We start from the raw sequence: 22,997 nt of genomic DNA, 5'->3' as shown, positions 1-22,997 counted from the left end.
TGTTCGATATTTTTATCCATTGTAAAAATCGCAATGCTCTACTGAGGTGTACCGACTTAAGTAACTTATTTGGTATAGCAATTAAGGACAGTCCTACCGACTTAGCAAAACACATATTTTTGAAATATCATTTACTTGGTGAATTTATATACAATTTCCGCATGCTTTTTTATCCCAATATATTTCTCCTTATCCATCTGATCATAACACAATATTTACGGTTTTACGCGAAGGCTGTCGTTTTTAGTAACAATGAAGTCCTTTTCATAGAACACACCCTGTCAAGAAAGTATCGGGAGTTACATTTTCACTCGATTTAGCTCCATGTCACTTCTGGCTATTCTTGTAACTCAAAGAACCGTTCCAGGGAAACCGCTTTGAGTTAATTGAAGACATCAAAACAAATTCGACGCGAGAGCTGAGGTGGACTGACATAAACAGCTGCTGTAAACACACTGATTGACAGATCGCGCTAATTTTTGGCATCATAATTAAGATCAGTTGTACAAACCAAAAAAAAATTTATCAGTCTTCCATATAAGCGGGAAATTTAAATGAAGAATTCCCGATACTTTCTGGACAGGAAATTTAGTTGATGTTTTCACTGCAATCTCATTGCCGGCAACCTCTGTATGCCTCGGTACCCAGATCTGGTGTACACGGTTTACAAACTGATAGGCTGTTCAGCCACGCTATGCGCTTTTGCACCAGTACCGATTTGATCTCATAAGCTGCGATCGCTTTTAGTGTCACTTGACTATGGATGAGTATGGCGATATGTTGATTGCCATAGTTATGTAGGAGATTAATTTCTAGACACTCACTTATAACAAATACCTCTACTTAAAATATACTCGGAAAATATCCCATGGGTGTGGAAAGTTTGAATTTTTTCTGCAATACCTTCGGATGTTTTCGAGCCGTCAGTGTGCCACTGAATTGTGCGGCCCTATATTAGTAGGTCAAACCTGAAATCATTCCAGTCAGCCTTACTGCAAAGAGTATTTTTAAACTTCTTTGTGAAGTTTACGCTTTTTGTAATGCCGTCTCTTGGAAGGAAGGACAGTATTGAAACGATGTTATGTTTATTTTCCATTCCCCTCTTTTGCCATGGGTGTGGATCTACCCTATATACTTGTATAGTATCCTGTTATCGGATATATTATTAACTATTAGACGCTAATCCAAGATTAAGTTAACTAGGTCATGTGGTCCGAATGAAACAATTCAAGCTCTGAGAGTCGGGAAGACCTCCACTCCGTGGGAAATACCAGGTGGAGAAGGACCTGGCTACACTTGGAATCTCCAATTGGCGCCAAAGACTATTTAAAACTAGCATCTCTAAAAAGGCAAGAGTTAAGTAAACATTAGGTTTGTTGACCAAAACTTAGTAATAGAACTAGATGAGTCTAATAAATAATGGTTCGCTGAAGCTCACTTTTAGTTGAATGCGTAGGTTAGTAAACAAAATGATTCCATTTGGAGTGTGGTTGAACGGCCGTTATATCCTCAAAAAGTCATTGTTCGGTACGCTTTATTTGTAGAGGGTTTCACTGGTCCATACATCATCAACTTTGAAGCCGGACATAATGTTATAGTCAATGAAGCAATAGAGCCATGATTATTGATATTTTCGTATCTGAATTGGATGGTTTTTGATGTGGATGGCACTACAGGCCATACAGCCAACGACCAATCAATTTATGGAAAGAAAATTTTGGTTAGCGCATTATCTCACTTCGTGGATTTTAAGCGTGACCTCTAAGATCGTGTGATTTAACAACACTGAGCAATGTCGGGTTTTATGAAGTCGCTTATTTATACAGATGACCCTCCGACGATTAACACGAAGAGAATATTCGCCGCGTTATTTCGAACTTACGGCTCCGACTCTGATCCTTCCAAAGAGTCCGCACTTAGCTCTTCTTTACTGATGTAGCATATAATCACATTCCCAACAAATATACTCGTTACATTTTATTAAGCTATCCCTTTATATTGACATGTGGGCTATCAAATCATCTGAGATAGAGGTCTTCTTATTCAGTAAGAGGGGAAAATAGGCATTCGTCATTTGCGAACAGTTTTAAATGAAAGTGGCCACATACTAAAGGCATTATAATTGAAATCTAACCCTTTTTTGACTTTTTCTTACAGTGATAAACAAAAATGGAATTAGTAAATAACGTACAAAGACATATACTTACTCAACAGTTACATACATAAGGAATAAAGAACCCTATCATATGCATAGATGGCAAATATTCCAAGTGTTTAAATGAGCAAATCCGTTTAAGCCATTGGTAATATGAAATATTCATAAAGGCAAATCCAAAACGTGCGACTACGCAGGAATTTCCCGTCAAGAAGACACGCGTGAAGTACGTACAAATACCGCATTAATGTATGTGTATATGTGCATATGAGTAAGTGAGAGGCTGGGTAATGACGCCGAGTGCGTGACTGTCGACAGCAATCATCATATCTAGTAGAGAATCTGCACCACCGTCAATCACGCCAATGTCAACAGTTCGTCTTCAACAAGTGCAACACATCCATTATCATTACCAAAAGGAGCAACAACAGACAACACAGCAGCTCAGCAACTCAGCAGCCCAGCAGACAACAGCGACGCAAGCGCACAGAAATAAATTTAAATAATGCTTGTAACTGGCTTTTTAATGCATTCTATGCCGATTTAAGTGAGCTCGTGCCACCATCTCAACCACTTAAGGCAGCCGCTACCCGATCAACGCTCGAAACTTAGGAACCTATTGCCAACATCGAAGTGGGTGCGCCAACCACAGCGACACTCGTAAAATATTTGAACTACACATAGAGAAGGTAACCGAGAGAGAGAGGAAGGCACAAAAATGTTCGATACGAAATGGTTGCCCGCCGCCTGTGGCAGTTTGGCACCCGCTCTTATACCGCCCGCGCACATGTTGGTGTTGGCCTACTTTTGGGAAAATTACTCGCGCTACGTTGATAAGCACTTTTGTACATGCTCCTGCTGGGACACCATATTCAAGGGGCCCTACGAGTCGGGTGTTGCCTCGTATAAGCATCTCTACTTCAATGTCACACAAAATTCATTCAAAATGTGGCTGCTCACTGTATTCGCTGTTATTGCGCTTTATGAATGCATTAAACAGTTGATTGCGTTGATATTGCAACAACGTTGTCGCTACTCGATGTTGTTGCTCTTCTCGCTGTCGATATTTTCACACTATTATGCCTGGTGGGCGTACATAAATTACTACAACGATGACTATTACCAGCAATGGAACCATCAGCTATTTTTTACGGTAAGTCCTCGACAGCTATGCATATGTATGTGGGCGTGTGTGTGTGTGTGTGTGTGTGTGTGTGAGTCTATTGCTGTAAGTAATAATAATCTCTGAAGGCAATGACTGCACCACTTTTAGCGCTGCCTCTCAAATGCTATGTAGATATGTCACTGCAGGAGCTAAATGTGTCAATTTTCACTCGATTTGAAGAAATTTAATTCGAAACGCGGGTGAATAACGTCAAATTTTAAGTGTTTAGCATATTACTTTGAATTTAATGTGTACTAATACCTCAAAGCCTTAGGTAATCGTATACAAATTTACCTGCGGAGAAGAAAGAGATTAAATTTGCAGCAACACTGGCTTAATGATGGCTTAAATGCAGTCGTTTATGAATAGAAATGCATTAATGTTTTTACTGCGTCCTATTCTGCGCTCCTTTCGCAATTTAGCGTCAATTGAAGATTCCAAGCGAAGCCAGTTCCTTTTACACCCGGTCTTTCCAACGGAGTGAAGGACTTCATCTTCTTCCCTGGCGAGTACTACGTCGAATACTCTCAGAGCTGAAGTTTTTCATCCCTTCGGATGCCACTGCATTATATAGCACAACAAGGATGTTCAGCGACTTGTAGACTTTGGTGTTTATTGGTCAAGAGGGGACTCTACTTCTTAGTTTAACTACACTCTTTTAAAGGATTGTACCTTCTGTATTCAGCTCTGCATTTCGAACTATTTTCTCCAGCTGTAGGTTGAAGAAGTCACACAATAAGGAGTCTCCTTCTCCGAAACCTTGTTTGATATCGAACGGTTCGGAGAAGTCCTTTATGATCCTGACGGAGAGTTGGGTATTGCTCAATATGAGTTTACACGGCCGTATTAATTTTACGGGGATGAATTTGATTCAGATATCGTGGCAGCTCTTTTACGTGCTCTCAAAAGCAATTTTGAAATCGACCAAGAGATCTTATGAGAGCTGCCCCCGCCACGATGTCATAATCGTGTTTGATGACTTTAACGCCAGGTTGGGCAAAGAAAGCATCTTTCGTCACATCGTGCAGTCGTCCTTCTCTTCCGTCGGGGCGTGCGCGCAAATCAGCGATATGTTGAAAAACTTCACTTTTACGCGGATTGTGGCTAGACGTTCCTCCACCAGGGTGTATGCCAGGCCTCGGCGACGGAGTCTCTCTCCCCTCTTTGAATCCCACACCGAATTTGCGCTCCTTTATAGGGCCAAAGTAGTAAATGCCACAAAGACCTACTCGGCTCAGAGCTATCAAACTTCGGGTGTACTTTATACCGATTGTATCGATATCTTAACAAAAATAAACGTATAATATTGGATATACCACAGCTTAATTACAAACAAATGGGAATTTTGACCACGAACGAACCCTACTACCATATGCTAAGAGTGATCCATTTCGAGGTTCCCTACTTTTTTAAATAATAAACACAGAAATTTCAAATTTAATGGGGAATGTTTATTATCATTCGAAAGAACATTCTTTGTCATTTATTTTTTGAAGATTATCTCTTTCAAATGTTAGCCGCGGGTATGACTCAGGTAGTCCAACCGTTGAGTCCAATTTTCGATGATTAACAGAAAAAGTCTAACGGTGTGATATGACACGATCTTGGTGGCTCAAAACGTCACCGAAGTGTTCCTCAATAAATCCATCGATTGATGGTGTGAGTGGCGCGCTTGTTGACATTTGGTTTCACCGAGATCACAAGCTTCAATTTCATTGACGGTTACGTGTTCACCGACATCATTTTTGAAGAAATATGAACCGATGATTCCACCGAAACGAAATACCAAATTTGATAAAATTCATTACTTTTGCAACACATCGTTTAAATGCTATTAAGGTATGCCATCTCTGCACTAACAATTGTCAGACTCGGGCCATAACTTTTCAAGCCAGACTATCTAAAGACAACTTTCAACCATACCTTTAAATTGTAAGTAAATCTTTTAGACTAAATAGCCAATGATTTTGTCTGTTGCTTAGCAGTTAAATTTTAAAATTTTTTCGCATCATCTAAAGTCTTAAAATATTTGGGTTAATCTATGTAAACAAATTATATTTATATCCTTGTACAAACATTTGGGTAATTCAAATACACTACTATGTGTAAGTCATTAGTCGCACTAACAAAGGATCTATTGTTCATTGCCTTCGTACCTGTTAATTGGATCATTACTGTACACACGTTTCTCTGCTTACGCGCAAAGTGGCTCGTTGAATGTAAACTAATTACACATATTTTCTACACAAACGATTTTCCAAAGGCTGATACATAGCCAAGGCAGGTGCACGGCATTATTTGCAAACAAACACACACACATATGTGAATAGTTGTATAATTACATTTCATTTACATTTATAGATAGGTATGTATTCACTACTACCATGGTTAGCTTTAGCAATAAATAAGTACTATAAATATCAAGCACTTAATTAAACGCTCACCTGATGGTGTTCTTGTATTCGACGATATTAATTAAAGTTAATAAAATGCATCGCCAAGGTAAAGAGCCAATAAATTTGACGATGGAAATTGTGTGCATTATTTCATAAAAATTCATTTTTAGATATGTTTATGTTAGATTGTTGTAGTATGTATGTATATCTCAGATACATAAATTTGCTTTGAAGTTTCGTTTTGAAAAGCTTTTATCTGTCATTAGAATGCTTGAGATTTGATTAATCATAAATTTTTTTTCAAAATTTCAATTGAAGTAACTTTGCCAGCAATTATTGGAAGCGGTGAGCCAACACCTCAAAGTAACTACACCAGTTAAAGTCTGAACTCTTCTATAACAGTTGATAGTTAATCTTAATAAAATATTTTTGGACAGTTATAGTTTCGGGTTACTGATCGTCTCTATATTCTCTCAACACATTATTATGCACCGGATGACGAGCGCTGTCAGTTTAATAATGTTCAATACAAAATATCACAATCGACAGGGAAGTTTAAGACAACCCCTTTTTGAAATTTGGGCAAAAACTACATCGTGTATAAATGCTTCTACAAACTACAGCTTAAAAATATTATGGTCTATAATACCTTCAGCAGTAGAAAGTAACCTTCCGCATTTTCCAGTATGCTATATAGCTTAGACAGACTCTTCGGAACGGTTCACACTTCAGAGTTGATAATCGCAACCATAATGTCAAATACCATATACTACTATGAACAAAAAATGGAAAGATTTTGTTCATAATTTTAAAATTTTTAATTTTCACTTCAAAGTTATCCCTCTTGGCATCAATAAACTTGTACAAATGGTTTCCCCGGAGCCATCGTTAGAGTTAGCTGAAAAGCCAAAAGTCACAAAGACCTAAATCATGCGAATACTGTGATTGCGGCACGGTATTGGTTGAAAATGTGGGGAAAAACTCACGAAGAATCAATGCAGTATGCGACGGTGCATTATCGTGGCGCAACACTCAGGATCAAAATCCATAATTCCGGCTTCTTTTTACGATTAGCTTCGCGCAAACGACGCATAATACTGAAATAGTATTTCATGTAGACAGTTTAGCCGGTCGGAGGGAACTCGAAGTGCGCCACATCTCGATAATCGAAGAAAACTGTCAACATAACACTTTGAGCTCCGCGTGCCCACCCGTGGTCATTTTTTTTCTGTACCGGTGGACCGCTTGCTGACGAAGGGTTGTGCTTTAGTTGACAAGCTGGTTTGTTTGTTTTCGATTTATTGATTGTTTACTTAGTTTTCTTGATTTTTTGCGATTGAGGTGACTTTGTGATATTTATTTTTGATAAACCAAATGCATTTTTGTTGTTTTTTTTTTTTTTTTTTTTTTTTTGTGACCACCGGTGGTAACATTGTCCCATAATGAAAATCCACCAATGTCCACGGGTGGTCACATTGTTCCAAATCGTCAAAACATAAATGCCCACCGGTGGTACACGCGGGGCTCAAAGTGTTAACATGGTTTTTTCAGCTTCGGCTCATCTTTGCCATGATATTCGGCCGACTGATCGTCTGTTTTCGGGTCGTAAACATAGATCTAAGACGTTTTATGACATGTTAGTAGTCGGAAATTTTTCTTATTCTAATTAAAAAGGTTTTCACCGATCCTTCCGATTCAACGACGCCAGTAACATCGCTGATTATTAACCGTCGATTTTCAAGCACCAATTCCTGGTTACGTGGTTTGTCGTCAACGTGTTCTCGACCTTCTTTAAATAATTTGTAGCAATCCAAAACACTTGTCCGTGACAAAAAACTATCACCGAAGGCATTTTCTAACATTTTGAACGTCTCGGCACCAGAAATTTGACTCCGCACACAAAATTTAATGGAACTTCTTTATTAAATAGTTTCACTCATGGTAAAAATTTAACTGCAAAGAGACAAGCGTACACTGAACCACTAATGATTATTTTGATGTGTCACTGACAATCATAAAAAACCTAGATAAAAATATTTCGACGAATGGCCTTTTGCGCGAAATTTAAATTAAAAAGTCTTGCTATCATTTTCCACATTATAATTAATTTGACAGCTAACCTTGAATACTATAAACTATGTATAGGACGTTCCGAAAAGTACTTGGAATCGTCGCCTGAAAATGCCACTATCGCAAGAGAAATTTCTCTCCTGTAGCCCGTTCTCGAAAACGACTACTGTACACATCGGTTTGTAATGAGAGCCATGATAAGATACCCTAAAAGCGGATAACAAGGTAGCTAATTTCACGACAAAAAACCACAATATGATATTGGTGAATATGCGTCGAAAAAACGAAAATTGTCCTATTGCAGGAAAAAGTGATGACCACCGTTTTTCGAATTAACAAACTATGACCTACATAGACGACCATTTGAGTCGAGACTTTGAAGAGAAATAAATCACCATTCCCCAATTTTATTTCTTTTATAGTCTTTATATAAATATTTATGAATATATTAGAAAAGTAGAATAAATAACATTTTTCCAGCGAGTTCGCTTCCTTTTGATTAATAGAAATGTTCAATGAAAATTGTATTGATTAATGCATTTTGGTCAAAACTAGTACAGTCGAGTCGCGATAATTCGTACCCCGCTAATTCAAAATTCTCAATAGTTCGTAAAAATTTCATACATTTTGATACACACGTTAATTCGTAATATTTTTCGCAACACAAAGAATATTAAACCTCTTATAAATCGTAATTTTATTTCGTAGCCTCTTATAAGTCGTAATGCAATGTGAAAATTTTGGCAGTTAAGTTAGGTTTTGTAGACAATTATGCAGTTATTATTTTCGTTCAGTTTACTGATTTTTTCCCAAGCGTAACATCGATGCGTAAAAATGCCGAAAAAACGTACGAATAAACCTTTATCAATGGCGAAAAAACAAGAGATTACGAGTATTTCAGCCGTTGATAATGGAACAAAAATAATTGAAGTGACAAAATAATTTAATATCGCTCCATCAACATTAACATCAATTCTACATAAAAAAGAATTTCTTATGCAAGCATCATCTCATAGTAAACAGAAACGCCAGAAACAAGCTGAATACCCGAATATAGAGAAGTCTCTACCTTTGTGGCTATCACAATGCCGTCAAAGTAATGTTCCCATTAGAGGCGAGTTATTAAAAGAAAAGTCTTTGTTTTTTGCCAAAGCAATGAACATAATGGATTTTAAGGCGGGCAGTGGTTGGCTAGATCGATTTAAAAAGCGGCACGATATTGCATTTAAAAAAATGTATGGTGAAAGTGCTTCTGTCAAGGCGTATGCTGTGAATAAAAGGAAAAATTGAGTGATCTGATAAAAGATTACAAACCTAAGAATATATTTAATGCTAATGAAACTGGGTTGTTTTATAAATGTTTGCCAGACCGAACCTATTGCTTTTAAAATGAAAAATATCAAGGGGGTAAGCACAGTAAAGATCGAGTGACCATTTTATTTGCTGTAAACATGGATGGCACCGAAAAACTTAAGCCTCTATTAATCGGAAAGTCAGCAAAGCCAAAGTGCTTAAAAAATATATGTAGCTTTCCAGTGCATTATCGGTACAATAAGAAGGCCTGGATGACAACAATATTATTTAACAAATGGCTTCAAATGTTAAATGACACCATGGCAGCCGATAATCGAATGATATTGCTATTCTTAGACAATTGTACGGCGCATAATGGCTTCTCTCATCTTAGCCGCTTAAAAATTGAGTTATTGCCACCCAACACTACGCCTAAGCTTGACATGGTTATTACAAAAGATTTTAAGTTATTATACCGTAAGGAAATCGTTATTAAACTTGTTAATAGCATTGATGAAAAGAAAAAGTTTTGTTGCACAATATTAACAGCTGTTTCTTATAAAGCCTGGAAAAATATTAGCACATTGTGCATACAAAACTGCTTCCGTGTTTGCAGTTTCATTAAAACATCAAACAATAATTTATTGGAATATATGTGAACATTGATTATCCTTGGGAAACTATTTCTTTGAGCTCTGAAAATGCACTTTCGATGAATACGTAAATGTTGACATTGACGTTGCTGTAGCCGGTATTTTGACAGATAACGATATTTTGGAAGAAGTTTCGCCTAACAATAATGAAAGTGACAAAGATGATACCGCCGAAGAAGAAATTTTGACGAACTTACAAGTCAGAGTGTTATTATCACAATTAAGACGTTATTTTTCAACCCATGATGAACCAAATAATGTTTTCGGCAGCCTAATATATTTAGAAAACTCAGTAGTAAATATAAGAGAAAAAAACATGAAGCAATCCCAAAGTACAAATTACTTTAAAACTTGAATTCTTGTTATTTTATTTTAGGTTTCTAATCAATTGGTTGAATTTTTTGTTATTATAATTTTATGTTACTGTTTAATTCGTATTTAATATATGAATGTATGTACTTATGTTCATTTGTTGAGTCCAACAATAAAAAAATATGTAAACATTATCTATGTAAAAGTCCCGTTAATTCGAATTTTTCTTTGTTGAGGCTCGTTTAATGGAAATCTCGGTAAGACGAAGTCAAGCGTAATTTGTAAAAAATATGATCCCCGTGCCATTACGAATTATTGCTACTCGAGTGTGATATCTTTATGGGATCAACTATAGGTTCAATAGTAACGTGTTTTTTTCCCGGAGTGAGTGTCTGACGTACTGGCCACTGTTTCTGTACATAATGACAGTCTCTCGCACGGCTGTCACATTCGTGAAGGAAGCAACAATATTTGGTATATCCTAGTTGCATTCCAAGAACAAGGGATATTACTGTTAGGTCTCCACATATTGCCCATCCATACTCATGATAGGGGATGCGCTCTAAAAGATCTCTCATATTCTCATATGATTCCTTCATATGAACAGCATGTGCTAATGATGAATATTTGTTAGCGTTATGAAACAATACCGCTTTTAAACTAAGTTTAGAGAAATCAATGAATAGACGCCAATCGAGTGGATCATGTTTCTGTCCTAGTACGTTAAACAAAAGGTTAACTTCTGAACAGTATACTAAATCCCTATCTTGAAGAAAGCAATTTGTGAGGTCTTTCTGCCTTTTTCTGTAAAAAGTAATAATATATTTACATCAGTTTGGAGAGAGTTCCAACCTTTTAGTCTGGAAGCCAAAAGTTCGGACTGCGGTTTTGAAAGGCTTAGATCTCGAACTACTTGTAAGTTATTAAGTTCACGTTTGAAATTAGATACGGCACTGTAGAACATCGTGGTAAATCAAATAAAATATCGGTTGTCATTTCCTTTGCGGTTTCTGTAACATCACTTGAAGAGCCAGTCGATTGTAGTTTTCATCAAGATTCTGGTGCATTTGGAATAAAAAGTTGTTCACTACTTTTAGCACAAACGGAGTAAAATTACGTTTGTGTGATTTAAAAGTTAGTTCTCCGCAAACATAACAAAAACTGTTGGCACTATTTACGTACTGTCTAGGCATTGTACATAAAAATCTTAAACACAGTAAACAAAAACGTAAAAGAATATGAACTCAAAAACGTTTTGCTACCCAAATATAGAACACGTAACCGATTCTGACACCGTTAATGTACTGATAAATTTTGTAAAATTAAATGATCGTAAAATACGCTGATTACTTCAAACAAGCAGGCAGAACCGGTCTAAACCGGATAAATCCCTAATTGTATGAAAATATGAGATGATGCAATATAATAAAATTTTATGTATTGTAAAATCTAAAGCCGCAGGTTACAGAATATCTGTGGGTGATAGAACAATTCTGTTTTCAGATTTGACTTCAGGGTCTCAAACTTTTCATTTGAAACACCAAAGAATTTTCTTGATAAAAAATTATGTGTCTACCAGTGTTATTAAGGCAGATGGCGCATATCGAAAATTTATTTAGGGATTTTCAAAAATTAACAGAACCAGCTAATGTAGGTGGAGTTTTCATATAGATTAAGAACCATAGCTCCTATGAAAACGCAAAACCAAAGCTTTTGAGCCATTATGTTTCATTCTTTCTGATCCGTCTCATATTTATTCCGACCGAAACCTTTTGTTCCTTGAATGTGCGGCTCCCTTCAGTTAAACAGCTGCATGCTGCCTATCCCGATGATCGTTGTATATCAGAAAAACAATTTTTGTGTAGGTGATATTTTTGCACTACTCCTTCACAGAGATGGGGCTTTTTCATCCTTCTTGACTCCAAAATTTCGTCGTAAAGTGTCAAATATGATAAAGATGCTGTCAATTCCAATAAATGGTGTCACTATGGACCAACTCATTCGGAACTTTGCCTAAAACCTTGGTAGCTTCCCACATCCAATTGTCGATATATCAGAGATAATATTCTGAGACCTGTTTGATACTCCGAAAACTTACACTTCTTAGTATGGACAGCTTAAGACGTCTGAGACTGAGATTTAGTTAACATCTGTGCCTTTTAGAGGACGATTTATGATTTTTAATGTTAGTTTTATTCGAGCAGCACTGTTTTCAGAGGGACATCTGCTAAGGCTGAATAGAGAGAAGATTTTTCTCTTTTCTTCCTTAAATCTCTCTTTTGCTTTCTTAAATGGAGATATCGGCTGGAAAGGTATATTATAATTGTAGATTTAATCACTTTTTTTCTGTAGGTGCATCACACACTCTTTGAGATCTTCGTGGAAATATCTTCCAAAAACTAGCGCTTCATAAGGGCGTAGTACAAGTCGAAGTCACAATATTCGCCTAATATCCTACAAAGTGTGTTTCAAAGTAAACAGGATTTAAAAGAAAAACAGAGCAAATGGTTTTTTCGGCAAAATCAATTTATTATATTCAAAACAGTCTCCTTCTGCTTCAGTACAGCTTTTTACACGGTTCAAAAGCATGTCGAACGAGTGTTTTAGCTCGTAGGCCGGTATGGAAATCGAATAACTTGAAGCTGCAATTAAATCGTTATAACAGCTTCGAAATAGAGACTGGAAGTTGAAATATGTGTTCTTAGTACAATTTTTAACCACTGAAGATTTGAAGCTTAGATAAGGGATTCTAGGAGAAATTTAACATCTCCCTGTTTTTTAAACTACAAACTAGATAAGCATCTACAAAGCGTAACGAGGAACAATTAATTGCAGCATTTACTTGGATTGTTGGTCAGAAATATTTACCGGACATCCCAGCAAGCCTGTCTTTAGCAATATACGAAATCTCAGCGGCCTGACAGTGAGTTCATCCCCAGGCAGTTGTTAATGAAAAACTCTCCATCGGTAATTTTAATTCAGACGATATCGTGGCACATCCAAAAAACCTGATAATGGCGGCCACGTTAGGAAATATTTAGTTATTGAAAGCTTTGCTTTTAGACTTCTGTTGAATTTATTTGCAAATATGTACCGGTAAGGATCCTTGACACCGACGCACTATTAGTGAATGGACCTTTGTTAAATATTCCCTTCAATGGCTGTGAATAAAGGAAATGTCATGTCCATAGACGCGCCAATTGCTGCACCACTGCACCTTGCATGCAGGTTAAGCAACATCACCAAATTCGTGTGAGAGAAAAGAGTAGCTGTTACCAGCGACATAACCACCATTGCTTTCGTGTCAGCACAGCACAAAGGTAACACCGGCGGAGGGACGCGACGTCAAATTTGCTGTGTCCTAAATGAATTTGTCGACGAATTTGAGCCTTTCTTCCACTACCCGCTGCATGTTGTTAATGTTGTTGTGCGCTAATGCGTGTTGTGTGCTTCTAATTTCATTATTGCATCACTGCGCGCGTCACCTCGCCTCGATAATATGGCGCGATAACTGCTTCACGGGATGTTGTCATCAAAAAGCGTGCTGCCATTAAAAGTTGAATGGCATCGAAGCGAATTCGTAAAGGGATTTAACGTTATACGGTATACATGTAGTATAGAGCGCTAGCAAATGCGGCGCCCGAGCGTGGCGTGTGGCAGTAGTGCAAATTGTGCAATTTGCAATTAAAATGAGCGAATACAGCGTTGGTGCGCGCGTACAGGTCGCCCAAACAATCCGCTAAACGGACCAGCGGGGTGGCTTGGTCGTGCGGGTCGGCGCAGGAAAACAAAATGTTGAAAATCGATTTTAATTGCAAAAAGCAGTGCGCTTAATTGCTTTTTCTATCACAATCAATGCAAAGCGAGCGAATGCGTGCTCTCCACAAAATTTTCATGAAAACGCCCCGAGGCCGCATACAATTTCAGGCGCACACACTTGCGTACATATTTTATACCGTAAAGGTAATGGGATGGCGGCTTAATTTTATTGCACGTTGATATGATTTTTGCTGTCGCAGCTTATTTTTTTTTGTTGCTGTAGCACTTCTGTTGTAGTTGTTTATGTTTTCTTGTTGTTTTTTATTCATTGCTGGCGATCGTTGTTGGTGATTGCCGCCGATTGGCGATGCTGTCGTCATCGATAACCGCACCGCGTCACTTATCATGGCGTGGCCGTAATGACAGGATACAGTTAGTCTCGCCGGCATAGTGCTAGCGCAGTTAGACGTGTAAAATATTCCAAAATATCCATTTACAAGAGTGAAAATGCACTTAAATGTGTGCACCGAAAATTTTTGTTATAAAAGTGTGATGAACAGCTGTTAGAAAAGCTCGTATGTCTATTTGGATAGTTGGTCGTTTTTGGACCAGTAGGAAATGTGGGAATATTACGCCGAAATATAAGGTTTCATTAATATCGCAAAAGTAGTTCACAACCGTTAAATTGATAGTTTGAAGTAGTCTTGAAGCTACTTTTCAGAGATAAATTGCGAACTAAATACATGCTGGTAAAAAGGTCTAATCTCTTAGTTCTTGAGAGTACAACCCTTCATACTACGACCAATATCATCTCTGTCTTAGATCGTATACTGAATTTATATATTCGAATCCCTATAAAGTTCGAATACTAATTAATATATAAGCATACTAAGATTTATAGAAACTGTTCACTAGCAAAGAAGTTAGTTGTAAAAAGCTAAAACCTAAACTATATATGATATATTATTGTTTCATTAAAGCATACAGATTTCGGCCTTAAAAACAGTGTTACCGCTGTCTGTAGAATTAAGTTCTAGCGAGTGGCGCCTAAATACCTTTAATTATACCTTTATTTTAAACCTATATATGCAGATAAATTCCACTGAACAGGTTTCACACACAATTCTCGAATCAAATTTGTTTTATCCATGCTCTAAAAGTATACGACTACCAGATATTTCCATTCAAAATTCGAAGTAGACCTTCAGGTATTTCAAAAATTCCGCGAAACTAACTACATAGCGCTATCGGTGGTGTAAAATGTAAGTCGAAGCACTTCAATTCACTACTGGGTACGCCAACACATGCTGATAAAAAATTAACTCATTTTCGTGATACTGTGCCGTCCAGCCATGCCTGCAGCGAGTGCGAAATTAAATTAGATTTGTCTGCGGGCGTGCGTGTTGCACTTAACTCAATGACCCAACACGGTATACCTGGTAGCATATTTAATAGAGAAAACCTTAAAATATATATTTGTATGTATGTGTCATGTTAAAGCTCAGGAAAATTTTGTAAGTTTTGTATGATATAAATGTGTATGTATAACGTAAAGAATAATCTGTCATTCGGTACAATTTGCTGGTATAATGATAAAATTAAATATATGAGATAAGAACTACAAAAAACTGGAACTTCTTAATTGTTTCTTGCAAGGAAATTCAGAATCTCGCCTCAACGATCGCTTAGCTCATCAAAACATGGTCAGTATTTCAATATTTGAATTCAATATTTGAATTTATAAAAAAAGTATAAAAAAGGGAGGCCAAATTGCAGAAGGTACATCATTAGTCTCATTGTGGTCTTAAGTGTTGAGCAATTAAATCTTATCAGAAAAACAAGTGCATTCAAGTTTTTTGCAACCCAAATGGTCCAGCCTTTATGTTCTAACTTAAAGAGCCGTGAAAGATATACCGTCTCAACCGGCCGAAAAGTTGACAAAGTTAATGATCCGATGACTCATCACCTTCTGCACATATTCTGCATTTTCCCGATTCCACTTTACCAAGTGCCTGAAAGTGGGATCTTAGTATTTAGTAGGTACCCTTTAATAGTCACTACAATTGTATTTAGTCTCTTATGACCAAAAAATTAAAAACTGTATTGGTCTATCTACCTTCAACACTATCTCAAAGTATCCTTGGTCCCGAGGAGGCCAACTTATCTATTTTCTTTCCTTCTATTCCTACACCCCAATGATTTTTACCGAGCTTTCCACTGAGAATCCATAAAATGGTAGACTTAGTGAAGGCGCTACGTATAGCTTTAGTTGCAATATACTGTTCACTAAAAGCCTTTCTCTTAATCCTTCGAAAAGAACAGATCGATAATGTTTGGTAACAAAGATTTAAAACTTGAATTTAAATAATGGAATATGATGGTGGCACCATAAGTGTTTCGAAGAGACAAGAAAAATCTCCGTTTAGTATGACATGGCAGTTAGTCTAATGATGCATCGACTTCTTTAACCCGTCTGAAGTTGACTTTTGCAATTTACTAAAGTGCGCGAACACACCCGCTGAACTTTTGAACTACGGAGGACAAGATGATAACTTATATTTATAACGTTGCCGGGTGACGAAAGTGAATTCTAATCGAACCGCTATACCTACTTGAAATAAATGTTGTTGAAGTATTTTGTTAGCAAACTAAAGCTTCTGGCATACAAAAACGTAATATCGAAAATTCTTTTACTGATTCGTTTATATTGACCTTCCACAAAAGTAAAGGCGACTTCGCGAAGTGGTTAGAGGTGTGCTTTCGGCATGTGGAGGACCTCAGTTCGATACTAGTGAGTAATGAAAACATTTTTATACTCTGAACAGCAGTAAGCTTGTCACGAAGTTAATGACACTCAGAAAGAACCATCGGAGACTCCCTAAATTCTTTCCTAATATACATACTTATAAATAACTAGAGGACCCGCCCATTTTTTACTGTGGCTGATACATAGGTAGTACTACTAATACCATCTTTATGATTTCTATTAGTTAGATTATAAATATTTGTTAAGGAATAATCGCATTTTTGGTGAAGCAACAAAAATGAATCAAAAAGCTTTCCGAGCGTTAAGAAAGAATTAGTTTTTGGGGTAAAAATACTATTGAATTTGGGCTATGCATCAGTGAAATCAATCGAGTCAGCCTGGTGGACTGCATATTAAAAAACGGTTCTCAAGCGTGGAAAGACAAGAAAATCGACTGGCAAGGTTATGGCGTCCGTCTTGCAATACTTCGAAAAATTTCTGTATATCTCAAGTTTTAATAGACCTTTCTATCAACAGTTCAGTTATGCCGCAATTTCTTTATTCCAGTTTTTTTGCAATTTTAAATTGCCTGTCACGATACCCCCTCCAATAGTTAGCAGGTATGAAAAAAATGTTATAGCTACCCATAGATGTATTGAGTCACCCAATTTATTACTTAAGAACGAACAACTATGTCCACGTTATGAAAACTTGTCTACAGATGTCACCTTTTACTTTGGCATCGTTTTGTTTATTGCACGTTTACGCCAATTAAAGGTTTGAATATTGGATACTGCGATGGTAGCGCAATCTATCGGTCAAACATTCCAAAATTAGCAATTGATTACAAATGAAAAATTAATTTAAAAAAAAACATTTTCCAGTGGACCAAGTTGTGAATCTAAACCATTCTCGAATCTCCTTGAACACACACAAAAAATTTCATCAAAATCGGTCCATCCGTTTAGGAGCAGTTCAGTTACAAACACACGGTCAGAAGATTTATATATATAAAGATTAATCTGAAGAGTAATCGATTAGCTATATCCATCTTTCCATCTGTCAGTCCCTCTGCCTGTATAAGCGATAACTAGGTTCTCAGCTCAGCTCATTTATTAGAACAGCCGATCTCGGATCATTATCATTATAGCATATAGTTGCCATGCAAACTGATCAATCAATCTCAAGTCTTGGTATGAAAATGTTTTAATTTGAGAAACTACCGCCATGAAATTTGGTGTAGGCAATTTACAATCTCCGAACATATACATATCTGACAACGAAAATATGGCCTATAAAAGTCAAGATGAAAATCTGCATGAAAGAAATGTTTTATTACTATTGACCTCAATTCGAATTGAAGGTTATTTATATTACAAGTGACTAGAAAGAATTGGCAAAACGTTATGCGTTCGATGCAAACCGTTACGTTTTCAGATTCAGTTACACAAATAATTGCTAAAAGACCTTGGAAGGGTTTCGGTGTAAGCCAAAGAACGACACCTAAACGTATGAAAATACATTCCTACATTAACTTTCTCGATTAAAATGGGTAAATGTTCTTCTTACTTTACGTAAATAAAAAAAAAACAAATTTCTTAACTGCTACTGGGCTCTGTTAGGCTTCCAAAACTGTCCGGTTTACTATTACTAAAATTATAACGGAGCAAAAGCGAAGTACTGTGTTACTGATTTCATAGATAATTTCTTCACAAAAACATCGATTAGAGATGAGGTAGCCATAATCTGAAGGCTGGCGTGTGAGCGCTCTGATCTGGTTGATAGAACATTGTATTATTATTAACCATTTGAGGGCCAAAAACTTACCTACCAATATTTAGCAATATTTAGTCTCATCAAAGTTGGTTCGCTAAATGGAGTATCTTTATCGTATATCTCTGCAGGGTTCAAGTTTTTCAACATTTATTTGAACTAATTGAATATATTCATACATACATACAAACATGTATGAAGCTAAATTTATATTATTGAATATATTGACAGTTTTCTAATCAATTTCGTTCATTTAGTACGCTTTCATTGTGAGTCCGTTGATTTTGTTGCCTTTGTTGCAGTAGGAGTGACTTTGATTGTCGTCTGTTCGCATTGTTTTCATTTGGCTGTCATTTCAGTTACTCAGTTGTTGCTCTCTTTTTCACTATGTATTTCAATTTATTTGCGTTTTATTTAGAAAATGTTAAATGCTACTGACTTTCAAAATTTCGACGGCACATTTATTCGTCATCTGACTTTTCTTTCGTCCATCTGTATGCCTCTTTGTCCATCAGTTGCGGTCATTGTTTTACTTATTCATTCGTCGATGGTCATTTCAACTGCACAAAAATGACCAAAATGACTCTCATGTACAAATAAATTTACGATATTAAAAGCGGTTTTCAATCAACTGTCACGAAATTTTATTTTCACATTTTGCACATGATTGCTGCAGTCATTTCATTCATTTTGTACGCTTTTAAGCCGTCAATAAAATACGGTGAAATTTATTAGCTCTAAAGCGTGCTAAGCACATGCTAAGCTTTGTACTTCAAAAGCTAGCCACATATGTATATGGAACTGAATGCTATTTATTGTGTTGCATAAATACTGGTGTTTTCAAATGGAAAAAGGTTATTTTGTTAAAACCACTTTTGTGAAGGACGTGCAATTGGTATTACAATATTTCAGCAATCAATTTATTAAAATTAGTTATTTATTTTGTAGAATGCATTCACTCATTTATTATATGTATTTATAAATATGTACATGTATGTATGTATATATTTCTATAGATATTCAAAGTGTTATTTTTTACACATGTGGTTTTCAAGAAAAAATAAAAAGTATATAATTCAGGTATGAAAAAGCCCTATAGCCATGGTTGGCCTCGTTTTGAAAGCAATATGAACCAACGACTCCCACTGCCCATAGAGACGTTTGGAGAATGTAAAGTCGTCTCAACAATGATGTGTGGATCATCATCATTCCATATTCGACACTTTTGTTTATTATAATTCCCAATCAATAAAAAAATGAGTTTCAGCGCTTATCAAAATTTTATTTCATATTATGTTTCTTTGTTATTCCAAACCTTATTTGGGTAATAAATTTGCATGACTTTCAAACGTTGCTCCGAAGGAAGTCTGTTCATTTTGAAATAGCAAACTTATGAATCATGTAACTGCTCTCTAGAAAACCAACTCCGAAAAAAGTATTGTTTCTTTGAAAGTTACACGTCATTAAATTATCCGTTATATTAGTAAGCATTCATATTTGGCAAACATTGCAGGATTCAGCAGTATCGGTCGTTGACTTAATTCTTGTTTGTGAAGCTGAAAGCTAGTAGTGAAGTAAAAAGCGCTTGGATTATGAATATAGAAATACATCTCCTTTAACGATAACCGACAAAATTTGGTTTAATTTGGTTTAATCCTGCATGAATTATTATATATTCGATCCCCTGACGCCAACAAAAACCCAGGAAACTTTAAAAGTATGACTTCACCCCCCAAACTTATCGGCGAATGTATGGACTGCCTACCTTAAAAAAATGGTTTTCCACCACGACATCGCATGGTTCACGCACCCACCATCGCCATGCCAAAATTGGTCAAATCAACACATACTACGAATAGATTAAATGGTTGAGGAAATACAAGGTGTGTTCAGAAGTAAACAGAACTTTACAAAAAAAAAAAACACAGAACAAATGGTTTTTTCGGCAAAATCAATTTATTTGATTCAAAATAGTCTCCTTCTCCTTCAACACAGCTTTTTGCACGGTCCAAAAGCATGTCGAACGAGTGTTTTAGCTCGTTGGCCAGTATGCCGGAGCAAGCCTTTTGAATGGCCTCTACGTCTGCAAGCGTTATGCTTGCTCATGGGCAAATGCATTTTTCCGAAAAAGAAGAAGTCGCACGGTGTCATATCAGATGTATGCGGGAAGTGGTTAATGGTTAAAATGTAATTTTGGTTAAATAATCGTCAAATGCCAAATGTTCGGTCAAAATGCGATAAATCGATGTTTTGGAGATGTTCAATTCAATTTCCATGAATTTCAATGATGATTTCGGCTGATTTTTGATGAATACATCCACAGTTTCGTTGGAATTTCCGGTGATGACGGATTTTGATTAGTCCACATGTTGATCGTCATTTGTGTCCTCACGACCACTTTGAAAACGTTGAAACCACTCGTGCACTTTGCTACGGGATAGGCAATCATCGTCATAAACTTGTTTCATCAATTGAAACGTTTGAGTAAAAGTTTTACCAATTTTAAAATAAAATTTAATGTTGGCTCTTTCTTCGTAGTTCATTTTCGCACCGATAACACAAACATACTGACACTTAAAACGTAATAACTTCACTTCCAATATATGAAATACCATGAAATTCTCACTGGACAATCGATAGAGACAGCAGATTTTAACGCACCAGTCGACATATAGATGACGGCACCAGGGGGCGTTAGATTCAAAAAGTTTTTCTTTGGTTTCTTTGGAATATACCTTGTATGTGCATTAAACTTATTAGAATTTTTCAAATTTGTTTCAAGTTGTACCAAATAACAACCTCATATGAGGAAGCTAAGTTATGGCACTGTATAAGTAATCGGTTAATGGCGTGTTGTGGACACGGAAACTCATTCTGCCCACCTGTAGTATTAACCCTCCTTTTGTGCCAAGGAACATGTACTATATACTGAGTTTCATCAAGATATCTCAGTTCTTACTCTAGTTATCGCTTACACGTATGAACGGACGGAAGTCAACTCGTCTGGTTATCCTAATAATTTACATATATGTAACACCACATCTATCTAAATTAGATACAAGTTATACAAACCGTTAGGCAAACAAAACTATTAACTACTTGTACTCTGTAGCAAAATGTGACAATAAAATATAAATTATATGTGAAACCTGGTCAAGCAGCCAAATCAACGGCAAAGCTGAATATCTATTAAGGGTTTATGTTTGGTGAGATCATAAGTGCGTGCCGTATTATGACAACCTAAAACCGTGGGAACGCTCATCAAATTGAAGCGATCAGCTATCAAAAAACTTCAAGAATTCCTAATTAGATACGAGGCAATTATTTTCCATCACCAAAACGTTCGACCTCATGTTGCAAGACCTCTTAAAAACTTTTTGGAAAACAGCGGCGCAAAAATTGGCCTCGCTCACCTTTTACTGGCTTAAAAAGTGAGCGTTGCGAAAAAAAGGCGACCTTGCCTCTTCTGTCTACCATTTGTTCCGGTCAGTGCTAATTTTCTCACTGCACCACAATAAAGTTCACATAGTATCAAAAACGTGCGTGATTCATTCTTAGTCGCCAAGCTGACGCAGTTCATCCACAAATTGCATGGAAATTATCTGATTAATAATATTGTAAATGTTCTGCTTAAATAAACTTTAAATTTTGAAAAAAAATATAGTTGTAAGCAGAATACCTTGTCACTTGAACTGTTCAAAATAAATCAAATAAATCTCGCTGCAAGACAGAAGAACTTTGTAGGATTCAAAATAATTTTCTAAAACAGCAACAGTTTGCACTGTATCTTAGACTAGCTATCTACAATGTTAATTATATCGGGTGATTTTTTTGAGGTTAGGATTTTCATGCATTAGTATTTGACAGATCACGTGGGATTTCAGACATGGTGTCAAAGAGAAAGATGCTCAGTATGCTTTGACATTTCATCATGAATAGACTTAGCCTTAGCCACAACGTCGAATTTTCAGTGAATGGGCCCTAGAAAAGTTGGCAGAAAATCCGCTTTTTATCGACAAATTTTGTTCAGCGATGAGGCTCATTTCTGGTTGAATGGCTACGTAAATAAGCAAAATTGCCGCATTTGAGGTGAAGAGCAACCAGAAGCCGTTCAAGAACTGCCCATGCATCCCGAAAAATGCACTGTTTGGTGTGGTTTGTACGCTGGTGGAATCATTGGACCGTATTTTTCAAAGATGCTGTTGGACGCAACGTTACGGTGAATGGCGATCGCTATCGTTCGATGCTAACAAAGCTTTTTGTTGCCAAAATGGAAGAACTGAACTTGGTTGACATGTGGTTTCAACAAGATGGCGCTACATGCCACACAGCTCGCGATTCTATGGCCATTTTGAGGGAAAACTTCGGAGAACAATTCATCTCAAGAAATGGACCCGTAAGTTGGCCACCAAGATCATGCGATTTAACGCCTTTAGACTATTTTTGTGGGGCTACGTCAAGTCTAAAGTCTACAGAAATAAGCCAGCAACTATTCCAGCTTTGGAAGACAACATTTCCGAAGAAATTCGGGCTATTCCGGCCGAAATGCTCGAAAAAGTTGCCCAAAATTGGACTTTCCGAACGGACCACCTCAAGACGCAGCCGCGGTCAACATTTAAATGAAATTATCTTCAAAAAGTAAATGTCATGAACCAATCTAACGTTTCAAATAAAG

General features: G+C 36.7%; 1 protein-coding gene across 2 annotated transcripts in view; it reads left to right on the top strand.

Annotated features, from left to right (window-relative positions):
• Nucleotides 1-2,163: 2,163 nt before the first annotated feature.
• The window catches only part of LOC120779069, a 41,966-nt gene continuing 21,132 nt past the window's right edge, over nt 2,164-22,997 (top strand). For both annotated transcript variants that reach the window (XR_005705602.1, XM_040111205.1), the window contains exon 1: nt 2,164-3,308. Coding sequence is in view for 1 of the 2 variants with exons in the window: in XM_040111205.1 (XP_039967139.1) it covers nt 2,874-3,308 (435 nt within the window). In the remaining variant the exon portion in view is untranslated. The remainder of the gene's footprint in view (nt 3,309-22,997) is intronic.

The sequence above is a fragment of the Bactrocera tryoni genome, chromosome 5 (assembly GCF_016617805.1).
Source record: "Bactrocera tryoni isolate S06 chromosome 5, CSIRO_BtryS06_freeze2, whole genome shotgun sequence".
Classification (NCBI taxonomy): domain Eukaryota; kingdom Metazoa; phylum Arthropoda; class Insecta; order Diptera; family Tephritidae; genus Bactrocera; species Bactrocera tryoni.
This window is presented reverse-complemented; position numbering and strand designations above follow the sequence as displayed.